Consider the following 13,189-nt stretch of genomic DNA (forward strand, 5'->3'; position numbering starts at 1 on the left):
CTTGTGGGGACTGTCCACTAACCCAGACGCCAGCTGCATGTGCCTCCCCTGGAACACAGAGAGGGTTTTGTCTGGAAGCAACATGTGGTATCAATTTATCTTTCTCAGCAACGGCAACAAGGAATCCACTGACTTTAAAAATAAAAAGGGAGTTGTGTAATTTAACTCTTAAAGGCCCCTGCCCATCCTCCTTTTTATGAAGACAACGCCTCCCTCTCCCTCTTTTTTTTTTTTTTTTTTTTTTTTTTTGTGCTGTCTCAAAAGCAGCAAAAGGAGGGGCGCCTGGGTGGCACAGCGGTTAACCGTCTGCCTTCGGCTCAGGGCGTGATCCCGGCGTTATGGGATCGAGCCCCACATCAGGCTCCTCCGCTATGAGCCTGCTTCTTCCTCTCCCACTCCCCCTGCTTGTGTTCCCTCTCTCTCTGGCTGTCTCTATCTCTGTCGAATAAATAAATAAAATCTTAAAAAAAAAAAAAAAAAGCAGCAAAAGGAGAGTCATGGCTGTCAACTCCTAAGCCAGACTCACTACTTCCTGCCAGGCAGATTGCAGGCATCCACCTGCTCCTTCTAAGGGATCTCAGTGGGGACAATCTGCACAGGATGGCCTTTAGACACATCTACCCTGCACACGGGACCAGCATTTCAAGTAGGTCTCACTGCTCTGACTTGTGGGCAATGACAACTCAGAATGAGGCTGCCCAATGCCTGAATTCTAATATATGCATCTCCTGAGCAGTCGATGATAAAGGTCACGTGAAAAGCCCAATGGAAACCACAAATCACAAGGAGACCCAGGGGGCTATGTGCCACTGCAGAGTAACTCGAAGATACAGCTTCGGGAGAGGGCCTGGGAAGCTGCCTTTGATTTATAATGACAGGCCCTTTCAAAGGCATTTCTCTGGACAAGGCCCTGACTTCTCTTAAGTATTAATTCCTCCCCCTGGCTGCCCATTAGAAGCACCTGGGGAAGCTTTACGTCCTTCTGCCCCACTCCTAGAGACCCTGAGTGAATTGGTGTGGGTAAAGCCTGGGTACAGGTACATTTTTAAGGCTCCCCAGATTATTCTAATGTGCAATTAGAGCTGAGAATCATTGGAATTTCCCCCTTCCCTTTCCACTGACTGAGACTCTTAAGTCCAAACTAATGATCCCTAGTCTCTCCAGATTTGGTAGCACAGCACAGTCAATGTTGTCCAAGTCCAAGTTCGCCCCCCATTTAGAAAATAAGGCCAAAAGCTGGGGCTACAGATTCAAGCTGGGATTATATGTAAAACAGAGCAAGTGTTCAGGACTCTGGGATCCAGATAGCTTAAAAAAAAAAAAAAAAAAAAAGGCAAGGGAGAGGGCGAAGGGTCCTGGACCTTGTGACAGTCATCTCACTCTGTTTTGTGCCACTTCTCCACCTAGCACAGATAGGCATGGACAGAAAAGAGGCCATGTGGACATGAACTAAGAATTGATACAGGCTGAAGAAAGGATGAGCCGGGCAGTAACGGACCCCTAGAATTTTCAGGAGCCTCCCTGAAGTAGCACGCAATCTCATACAATCCCTTTCACAGACTATCCTTCAAGCAAAATGCCAAAAAGACAGATTGGGTAAAAGTTACTACTGAAAAAGCCATACCCCAATCGTGAGGTACTTATTAGCTCCCACTGTTAAGAATACAGCAAAGTATGACTTAATAAACTTCCCTGAGGACATATTCAGCCTCAAAAATAACAATCACATACTCTGTTTCTCATTCTTTCTCCTTCCTCAACTGTGCAAAACACTACAGCATTACACTGAGTGCAAAGATCCTTGGGTGGACGCTGCAAGAAGCCAAGCAGTACCGCCATCTGAGGGAGGAGTATGAGGCTGGTCCTTCCTATTCCATACTGGGAGAGTCTAGGTTTTAGCTGGCTTATCTTCTTCCCCTAGATTTTATCTTCTTTGGGGCTAACCTGTCGTTCAAAAGCAAGTACAGAAAGTATGAGAGCATAAAAGAGACTAGAAATCAGAAACAGTTATTATTTCTGACAATATGGAATACCAGCTGTAATAGCCAAGCAAGCCTTTCAGACTGAGAAGAAAACTTAAATAAACATTCACATAAAGGATTGCACAATCAACCCTGATGTGTAGGACAAGTTCCAGGCTAGCTCTACTCTTACTCTTGTCTAAAACACTAAGTTTAAACCATTAAGGGACTTATTTTAAAAAGACGATCTTCTAAAATAAATATTGTCAGGAACTTGGCTGAAGGATTAAATTTCCAGCTAGAAACAAGATTTCCGTTAAATTTGCTAACAGTAATCCTCTACCCACAGAGATCTCTTTGAAAACTAACATTTGTTTCAAGTTTTCATGCAGTAAGTGACAGGTTCTGGTATCTCAGTAGAAGGAATAAAACAGGGGCGCCAGGGTGGCTCAGTGGGTTAAGTGTCTGCCTTTAGCTCAGGTCATGATCCCAGGGTTTTGGGATCAAGCCTTGCGTCGGGCTCCCTGTTCAGTGGGGAACCTGCTTCTCCTTCTCCCTCTGTATGCTCCCGTGCTCGCTCTCTCTCAAATATATAATCTTAAAAAAAGAAGGAATAAAATAATAATCATCTGATAATTAGCATAATGAACCCATTCTCTATCCAAGCAAAATGAGACACACGAGGCTTTCTTAGAAGAGGAAGGGCTGGGCAGACAATCTGTACTGACCCCCAGTGAAAAAGAAATCCTAGATAGGAAGAAAGTTCTCTTGAGGAGCATGAAAAAGACAGCTACCACTCCACTACAGTTTTGCTGGGTTTTCTCTGTGGGTTTTATTTTCATATTAATTTTTTTTTTCATTTAGTAATCTTCTTTTCAAGCTCTTCCACAGCTGTTTCTGTTCTTGGAGGGCAAGAGGGAACATTCCATTCCTTACAGCCAAACCTGCACTTCCGGCACAAAGAGAACCCTGGCAGCCTTGCAACCTCTGCCCACACCCACTCCCTGCAGCACCATGCCCCTCCCCCACAAACCCTCCTACTTCCAACCCCCTGTCCGTCCTCCCCAGACTGAGGGAGGAGCAGCTCAAGGCACGTAGTCAACAGAATGACAGTCCCCAGAAAGCCGGTTAAAGCTACAGCATTTGGCAGCCCCTGCTCTCTTCCTCCAAACTTCTCCGATGTTACTGAATCCACTTCCCTTTCCCACAAGGGGTGCGGCAAGCACATGCTATGTGAATTCCCTGGTAAGACCATGTATGACCAGCCACATGGAATGGATGATTCAAAGGGTTAAAAGCCATGAAGTTGCAAAACAGATTCTGCCCAGTAGAACAAAGTAGAACAGAAATAGTTTTACTATTAACATAATTTTCATTTAGATTAAAAAAAAAAAGGCCATGAATTTTTCCAGTTTGAAAATTTATTGTGGGTGGAAATAGAAAAAAAGGGCACTGGAAATACACGACCATAATTCAGGAATACATCAGAGAGTTTACTCACTTTCATGCCATTATGTAAATGATCAGAGCAGGAAGTTCAGTAAAAAGTAAACTGGGGAAAATGGAAATGTCTGTAAAACCCACCTAGTAACAAGCAGCCTTAACTTCATAGTGAAAGAAACAAAGGACCAAAGAGATACAGGGGCGTACCTGAACTCGATCAGCTGGTAAGTGAACTCCAAGCTGAGACAAACTCCTATCTCCCAGCTTTATCATGTAACAGTAATATCCAGAAACAACATCAGCCCCGATGTCCGGATTACCACACCAATGGAAGGGATGAAGCGCAAGCAGCACAGAGCATGGGGAGTATCTTCTACCCACCTACCCATCCACCCACCAATCCAACTTCAGTGTGCCTTATTTTACAATTTGAGGAATACAAGTCTGTCTCCCCCAACACATATCAAACTCTTTACAACCAGTTACCATATTATAGCTTTAGCATCTAGCATGGCGCCTGGTACATAGTAGGTACTCAAAAAATACTTGTTTAATCAATGAATTGGTGGGAAGGGGGCAGCGGCCATGAAACAAACCTGAATTATACTTTGAAATGTTATAAAACATAAGCTCAATGAAAAATCCTCACATGAGTGAAGATGGAAGCAAGCATCCATTGTAAAATGTGAAGCAGCAAGTCTCTCCCTTGAGTATTAACTTCAATTATACAATCCAATTTCCAAAAACAAGACGACAGTCTAATTAGTAGACTTAAGGTTCTCTATAATAAGATATGCTAAGAAGAGCAAAATGACAGTGTGTGAGCTACTTGGTAGAGCAAGGGCTTGGCACAAAGGTCTCACGTCCATCTAGGGAGAAGAGCTGACTCCTTACCTGTCTTGGGATGCTACAGGGCCTCATTACTTGGTAATGAAGTTGGCCCAGGCCCCTCAGAGGCATACTCAATATCACAGATAACACACTCTGGTACTAAATCTCCTCCAAGGCACACCCAAAGAAAAACAAGAACAAGGAAAATCCAACATTAAGAGTCTATTTCACCTGCAATCTGAAAGAATTTAATGTATTTGATATCTACCAGGGCCAATGCTCTGTGCTTGACAAATCTAATCTTATTTTATTTTCACGACAAGCCTGTCAGGAGGAAATGGGAGGTACAGAAAAGCTAAGTAACTTGTCTGGTAGGTGGTAGTGCTAGTAATCAAGCCTGAGGCTAACTCCAAAGTGAAGCTCTCACCACTGAACTACATGTTTCCCTCTGATGTCACCAAACTGCCTAAGGAGAGAGGCACCACTAACTGGTGACCAAGGAACATGAAGGGACAAGAATAAAAATCTACGTTATTGAATTACATGTTCCCATCTCTAAGTTTTTGCACATGGTCCCTAGGATTATGAAAGCAAGGTAAAGAGCAGAAAAAATGACTATCCGTGAAGTGAGCCTTGTTGAAACCAGATCATCTTTAGAAATGACACCTTTATCTCAGATACACCCCAAAAGAGACACTATTGGCATGTCCTAACCTGACCTGGGATCATCACTGTTAGGGAACAACCAAGCATGACTATTGCCATAAGCCATTAAGTATCCAGGCCTTCCTCAGTGGCATGTCTGATGGCTTTTGTGCTCAGAGAGTATTAACCTGTAAGCTGAGTCAAGTCAGTATTACCTGGCCATCCTTGGCAGACTTATTCAGGCCCTCCAACAGCTGGCACCATGCTATGGGTCCTCAAGCCAGAGACACTGGGCAAAGCCAGGCAAATGTCTGCTTTGTCCTGACCTTGCCATTACGAGGCTTAATCTGAAACAGGGACTCGGCTCTATACTATTTAAAACATGTAATTAGTTTATTACAGAGCCAGAAAAGATTAGCTTTCTTTAAATCTATGTGAATTTTAAAATATGCTTTTTGCCTGCCAACTGACAGTATGATCGGGATGCTTCTGTTTAACCTCAATCAAAAACTGGTAGAACACTGCTTTAAGGTTGTATATGCACGTTATTTTATTATTTGTCTTCTGGCAACAAAACCTGCAGAAACAGAAATCACTGACAATGCATGCAAGCACATTAAGGGGATGGCTGCGGAGGTGCTGAGTGGGTGAGTTAAACAGCTTGAGAGTTTGTCATCTGAAATCCAGGAAAACTGCTTTTCTGTTCTTGGTTTACAATCCCTTCCTTCACATGAAATTCACTGGCTTTAGCATCACACATACAAACACAACTGTTTCCAGCTCTTCAGATGTTAGGGCTCAGAAAAACCATTCTTTTGCATCTTGTTATTTCGAGGGCAACTGATTTCTTTTGCGTAGCTCTGAAATATATGCCAGCGTGTGGGCACAGTCACACAGCTAAGCACAGGCCCACACCCTGGAAAGACTGGGAGGGATAGAGGCACATTTTTCAGCTAGGGAAGGAAAAAGTTTGGGGTAGGATTTACAAAACAGACAAGTGTGTATGCATCTGGAAGCAGGCTATCTTCCAAATGTCAATGTTCATTATTCTAATAGTCATCAAAAATCAAGAAGATAATGGTAAAAAGCAGAAGACAAAAAAGGTAAATGCCACATAACCGAGTATCTCTATTGGCTACTGCAAAGAAAACAACTGATGGACTTTCTCTTTATAGGAATAAAGAGCACAGCAGTCAATTCTGAAAAATGACTCAGGCCTACAGTACCCTTCTCTTTCCTTTCCACACCCTAATGAAATTCAGCTAAAAAGGAGCCTCCTGAGGAACTGCTTTCTCTACCCTGTAACCTCACCTGCATGTGCAGCATTTCGCTGTACTGGTTTTGCAAGATTTCTTCTTATTTAAAACCACAGGATGCAAAAGTGGCTGATGACCAATGTAATGATATTGCTAAATGCCAAGTGAATCAAGTATTCATTCCAGGACACTTCTGGGTGCCAAGTACACATACAGATGAGCATCACACAGCTCAAAGGTCCACATAAAATGATCAAATAAAGAGAGAACACTTTTATCAACTAAGGAACCAGGCACTCATTCCACTGTTCTGGGGGGAAAAACATTTAGATACTCATGCATTTAAAATCTAGGGTGTTCCTAAATGCATAAGTTAATATTAGCACTACTCTCCAGACCATAATGAATTTAAAAGGCTAAATGTACATGGGATAAGTCACTGTTTTTCTAAAGGCCATGACAGGGTCCTTTTGTATTAATAGGTACTCGACTCTAATCTACTTCACGTGTGGAGGTAAGCTTGAAAGCACTTAAAAAACTGGAAACAGGAGCATCCGTAGTACAGTATCTATCACCCAGAGGGCAGGAGGGATAATATTAACTGGCAAGGACAGGCACATAAAAGACTCTCAGTATGGTCAGGGGGTGAGCCCATGCCTCCCCCAGCAGGTGTCACAGTGCTCCAGGGCTCAATGGTCCCTGCATACCAGCTGTTGTGATCCCAAGGCCGTTCTTGAGGATACAGGACCCCTGGCCTTATAACTGCCTCCTTGGTTGAGTCTGACTTGGCACGTTTAGTCCACAGATCTTCTCCTCAACTTCCTGGAGCCCATCGCCGGGGGGCTCCCTGAAGTTTCCAATCCTTTCCCCTTAGTCAAGTTGTTTGTTTGCTAATAGGAAATGTGTGTGTGAGCTCATAGCACGACCAGGTACCAGATCTTCCCCTAAAGTATAACAAATCATTGTACATACAGGGGCCACGGAGATTAATCCCTTCAAATCAAGACAAGGGAAGAAAAATACACAAAGACAGATGTTGCTGAGCTCTTTTCAGGTTCAAAGGTAGCTTCAAATAATACACTTCACCTCTCTGAGGCATTATGTGGAGCAGTATCACCCAGTATTAGCCTTCTCCAGAAACAAGTTCATCAGGTTCTTTCAAACAGCCGTGACCTCAGTAGTCTTCCCAAGTAAGAAAGACAGCCGAGTCCTGATGTTAATTTGTGGACAGAAACAGAAGTCACACAAGCTTCTTATAGGGTTAATAAATCCAAGTTGAGAGACAATTCTCCATGGGTCTCTGGTGTTTCTGCATGTCTTGCAAGCAAAGTACTAATGGCCCTCTGTTCTGGACTAGATTTCTAGGATGTCTGCATTTACATAATGAAAAATCTTGAAAGATAGTGAGTGATAGTGTTTCCTTCCAGAGCAACGTACTGATACACTTACTGCCCATTATGAAAGACACAGGATCCCTAAAGTCGGGTTCCCCTCCCGTTAACAGAACCCACTGCACGCACAGGCATGAACCTGGGCCCACCTGTGGCACTCCTGCGGGACTTGGGGACAAAGAGGAAACTGATGCCAAAATCTGCTGCTGCTTATGCGCTCACTGTGCCATGCGTGAGTAATCAATTCCTTTGCCCCTGACCTAAGGGTCTCACGGCAGGTGGGGTCAAATGCAAAAGATGCAACTTGGCAATTCGTCTCTAGCTAACCTTCTTCTCTACCCATACATAAATGAGTAGGAACACAAGACAAGGGGATGAAGAAGGAAAATGAAGTCACAAGTAGGATGCTGCATGGCTCCAGCATTCTGAATATTCTGATCCAGCTCTGCTGAGGACCTACACGGCTTTATGAAAACAAACCATTAATAGAAGAGCAGCTCCCCACACACAGTCACTTTGCCGTGTTTCATCTGCATCAGGTCACCCCTTTTCCAGCTGTTGCTCGATACTGCTCTTTGCTTGTGAAGAGCAGAGCCGAGTGGGCAGCAGGTTTAGGCTTCTCTCTCCTTGCCTTCCTCGACCAGACATGAGAGCAGATCGCGTTATGTCCACCCTCCCCATCTCCCTGACAACCGACTGCCCCATCGCACGGCAGTCCAAGGTAACATCTGTTGAGTTTCCACAGGGTCCAGATCTCCATTCTGGAGCCCTGGGCCATTCTCAGAGGGAAGAGCTTTTCCTTAGTGCCCTACACTTGTCTATGGGCTGCCCCAAATTTAACCCTGATGAAAATGCTGTCAGGCCTTTCTCCTTCCAACAGTGACTTTGTCATTGTAACAGGCCACACATATAGAAACCCAGGATTCCCTCCTCTTGCCATGTTGCTCTCCCCTATCCATCTTCTTCATTCCTCTGAAAGTATTTAGCAGCTTTAGACCTTTAGAAAGAAGAGGGACTAGGCAGTGCCCATGAACTTAAAAGCAAACACATGCATATATATGTTTATATACTTCTTCCAAGTTTCCAAAAGAGAGTTAATTTTCTAGCTTATTAAATATAAACCAGAAGCCTCTACTACAAAATACAAAAACTTCTTACAAGATTTCATGCTCTACAGTTTTTTAATGAACTGATTTAAGCCAGGCCTGTTCTGGTACATAGGAAATTGATATTTTCTTTTCCCTCCCCTTTCCTCTTGGATAACCTACTTCCATTCTTGGCAAAAGGAGGCCTATATTTACTACAGTGTTCACATGCACCTACACGTCCAGTGCCTCTGGAATAATACTGAATTGTTGCCACACGGCCAAATAATGTGCTCTTTGAGAAATAATTATCAATTAGAGTGCTATAAAATGGGCCAGCAGTTCTACTCTGCTCGCACTGTGTGGTATTTTGGCCACCAAACACAACAAGCTTTCTTTGGTTACTCTTTACATCAATCAGAAAATTACATTAATTTGCTGTGATGCTATTTGTCGACAGACGTGGAAAAGAATGCAGACATCCAGGAGTAAATTAGAGCCAACTCACTCTACTTGGGCAACAGGTCCCCCACACATACTAACATTTTACAGGGACCCCGGCCTGGGCTGGGTGACAAGGGCTGCATAAAAAAAGAAACTATTAGCAACAACTTGCAAGTAATCAATTTCTAGTACTTTCAGTCTAGAGTAGCTGCCAAAAGAACTTGGCAAAAGCCATCATTTAAAAAAACACCAATTTAAGCTACAGTGCAGTATTCTTACTATAGTAAAACAGGTTTTACTTTATCTATATATGAGGTCTAAAAATAGAAAAAAAAATAAAGGTTTAAAATTTAGATACCACTTGGGACATTTAAAAAGCCTTCTAGCTTTTCTTTTTTTCTGGACAGTTCTCTTTTATGCAGTATTACGTTTAGTGATAATTATTAAAATATTTCTTGGAAAAGGTGCATAAAAATATGTACTCATACGCATTCATATCAGAAGACAACTAGGAAGGGTTAAATAGTAAAACAAAGCACAACTGCTTCTTATCAACGCTCAAGGTGCCTGATACATGAAAGACTCATTTCTTGAAATGAACTCCTATTTTCTCTTTTGAACTAACCCACGCTGAATAAAGTTACCACCTGCAATACAACCCACGAAGTCGAGCATTAAAGAAATAGACTCTTCTCTTTTCCCAGGTTCTTCATCTCCAAAGAAATCTACCTTCAGCACTGAAAGTCATCACAAATACACCATCAATAAAGAATCAGATTTTAAAAAATTAAGTTGTCCGCCTTAAACTTCAGAAGCAATTAGAAGTTCAAAATGTGGATATTATTTGTTTTATTAGAAATCATACTCATGCCTCCAGTGGACAATACAATTCAAATACAGGAGGAGGGGGTACCTGGCTGGCTCAGTTGGTTAAGCGGCTGCATTTGGCTCAGGTCATGACCCCAGGGTCCTGGGATGGATAAAGCCCCAAATCAGGCTCCCTCCTCAGCCAGGAGTCTTCTCCCTCCTGCTGCCTCTTTCCCAGCTAGTGCGTGCTCTTGCTCTCTCGCTCACTCTCTCTCAAATAAAATCTTAAAAAACAAAAAAAAAACCAAAAAAACCCCAAATACAGGAGGAGATACATTGATTTCTCATCATGGTTTAGGTTTTTTTTTTTTTAACTGTGGGAAAATAAACATTTGGGGATTAACTAGCAAAAGTATTAATTGAATGCAAACTTAAAAAAATATTAGTATCTATTGATATTTAAAATGTACATAACCTCGGACTTGGTGGGACAGACAGTTCTATTCTTCTTCTTCCTTACCAACAGAAGGCTGATTTTTAGCTGGGCATGTGGCTACCCAGAAGAAAAGAGACTAAATTCCCCAGCCTTCCTTGCAGTTAGATGTGGCTGTATGACAGTTCTAGCCTATTATATGTTAAGTGGGAGTCCCACAGAACTTTCAGGAACACTGTTTAAAAGTAGCTGACTCAGGGGTGCCTGGGTGACTCAGTAGTTTAAGCGTCTGCCTTTGGCTCAGGCCATGATCCCAGGGTGCTGAGATCAATCCCTGCGTCAAGCTCCCTGCTCAGCACAAGTCTGCTTCTCTCTCTTTCTCTCTCCCTCTGGCCCTCCCCACCGCATGTTCTCTCTCTCTCAAATAAATAAGTAAAAAATCTTTTAAAAAACAAACAAAAAAATAAAAGTAGCTGACTCAGATGAGAGTCCCTTTTGTTCTGCATTTCTTTGTCCATCTACATCCAGATGAACCCTGAGGGGACCCTGAGAATGAAAACCACCTGCAGTGATGGAACAGAATCTCAAAGATGAATCCTCAATCACTTCTTAGAATGGCTATAGCTGCCCTTTTACATGAAAATAATTCACTATTAAATTTGCGTTTTTTGTTATACATAGCTGAACCTAATCCTGATTGATAAACCTAAAAACTATTTTTAGAAATGAATCTTATTGTTACGCCCTTCTGCATGTGTTATCTGTATGTGTTCTCTTTCCCTCTCTCAACTTCTGCATATGTTAAAAAGCAGTTGATTACAAAATTCCAAATATTAATAATGATCTTTAGAAGTTTCTAATCACATCAGTAAATAATGCAATAGATACACCTAGCAAGAAAGGCTTTTCTGTGCCTGTCTCCCATCTACCTTGATGTATGTGTCACCAGGCACTTCGAAAGTGCTTTTCATTGAATGACTGTGTATGTGCCGGACACTGTCACCCTCCAATAATACAAGGTTGGCAGGGCAAGCGAGCAGTGATCCTCCTGGCCCCAAAGAAGCTTTGATGTGGAGACCACTGAGGATAGGGACACAACACATTCACAAGTGAAGAGGCTGTATTATCATGAAGCTCTTAAAACTTGTTTTGGGTCAACCTGGGTTTCAAGAGAAAGAGCATTTTGGGGGCCTCAAGACATAAAAATGAATTACGGGAAAATGGCTCAGAGAGATATATGGTCTTAAAAGGCTATTTCCACCAATCATGGGAATATGCCTGGGCCACTGGGCCAGCGACAATTTTCACAAAACTATCAGAAATAACATCAATAGCCAGTGAGCAAAGAATATCTAGATTATACCACAGTGTCGTAACGTGGGACAAAGGCTTATGATCTTCTGACTCTGGAGCAACAAGATATGAGAGCAGAAAGTAAGGCAGATGTAGTGACATATCAGTTTCCACTCAAGCCCAGAGTATCAAATCCAAAAAATAAAAATGCTATCCAATAAGGAAACCAATGGCCTCATATTTGGACAATGTGGGATAGCATCCAGTAAGAGTATTAAAAATGATTCTATATTCCCACTGAACCAAATTGTGGTCAGTTATCCGTCCCTAAAACGAATTTTCAAAAATCAGGAAATGAGCAAATGAAGAAATCTGTCAGAAAGCCATTCCAATATTCTGAATAATGAATGCTATACAAGAATAAAAACTCTACTGCATTAAGATACCATTCGACTACCTCAATTTTTCATGTCTAAAGTCTAGAGACTAAAAACTGTGTCTATGAAGGCCTAATAAACACGGCAGCATTACGAATATTTAACTATGCTGCCCAATTCTGTCAGTATGTAAGAAAGAACAAGCCAGGAAACAGTCCTGAATATTCCTAGTTAGGTATGTATTTGCTTGGTTATAGTCACTGTTAGTGAACAGGGCCATCCCCAAAAGAAGAGAAGATGGGCCATTTACTCAGAGGAAAGGTGGTTACTTAGTAACAGATATATTCATTTTACTGATAAATACGACATCGTTGCTCCCTAAGCCTGTGTGGGATGAAAAGGGTTTATTTCAGAGTATAACAGAGCTGACATCTTTTAACTCCTTGTTATTCTATTGAGTCCACTCCTGGCACTTCATAAATAAACCTGTCAAGAGTTGGTTCTGAAATGGCCCCTGTGGTGACAACACCCTCGCCAGAGTGTAAGGCCGCTGGGCCAGGAGCAACAACTTTTCTGGTGTCTCCCAAGAAACTCCTCACACAGGACTGGGCACAAACACCCTTTCATTAAACTCGTAACCACACCAAAGGAAACGTTAAAAAGGAGAAAACCCTCCAAGTCACAGTGTTTGATGAACTAATAGCTGTTCTGGAAAGTGATTTTAGTTTGTTAATATTTTGTTGTCAGTATAAATGCCCTACATCAAGTCCCAAATTCCTTTCACTTAGGGATTTGAGCAAACCACCCAGGATGTTCCATCCTAATTGCTTCCCAGGAACTAGCACCTGGTGCTTCCTTTAGTCTTCTGATCATTAACTTTGAGGCTTCTATGTTTTGAAGGTGAAAGAGAAATGGCACAATTCCGTAAGATTTCCTCTCACATAGAGGGTAGATCTAGGTTGGCAGGGAGTAGAAAGAATAACAACAAAGGTTCAGCCTCTCCCCTCAGCCTCACCAGCACTGCCAGGGCTGGAATCATGGAGGAAGAAGCGGAGGAGCTTCACATACATACAGTATTCACACAGGTGTTTACTGAGGTCCTTCCGTGTACCAGGTATACAAACACAAGTGAGGAGACAGACATAGTCCCTGGTCTCATTATAATTTTGTGGGGTGAAGGGGAAGTGAGGGACAGACATTAATTACAATGAACAAATACATAC

General features: G+C 42.4%; 1 protein-coding gene across 2 annotated transcripts in view; it reads right to left on the reverse strand.

Annotated features, from left to right (window-relative positions):
• The window catches only part of FOXO3 (forkhead box O3), a 124,105-nt gene that overhangs the window by 25,009 nt on the left and 85,907 nt on the right, over positions 1-13,189 (reverse strand). Inside the window, exon 1 of one of the 2 annotated variants that reach the window (XM_057311217.1) lies at positions 1-13,189. This exon is cut by the window's right edge and continues 31,512 nt beyond it. The exons of the other annotated variant lie outside the window; for it this stretch is intronic. Within the exon in view, the coding sequence (XP_057167200.1) occupies positions 1-84 (84 nt within the window). The 5' untranslated portion in view covers positions 85-13,189. 2 annotated transcript variants of the gene reach the window in all.

This window comes from Ursus arctos, unplaced genomic scaffold, assembly GCF_023065955.2.
Source record: "Ursus arctos isolate Adak ecotype North America unplaced genomic scaffold, UrsArc2.0 scaffold_13, whole genome shotgun sequence".
Classification (NCBI taxonomy): domain Eukaryota; kingdom Metazoa; phylum Chordata; class Mammalia; order Carnivora; family Ursidae; genus Ursus; species Ursus arctos.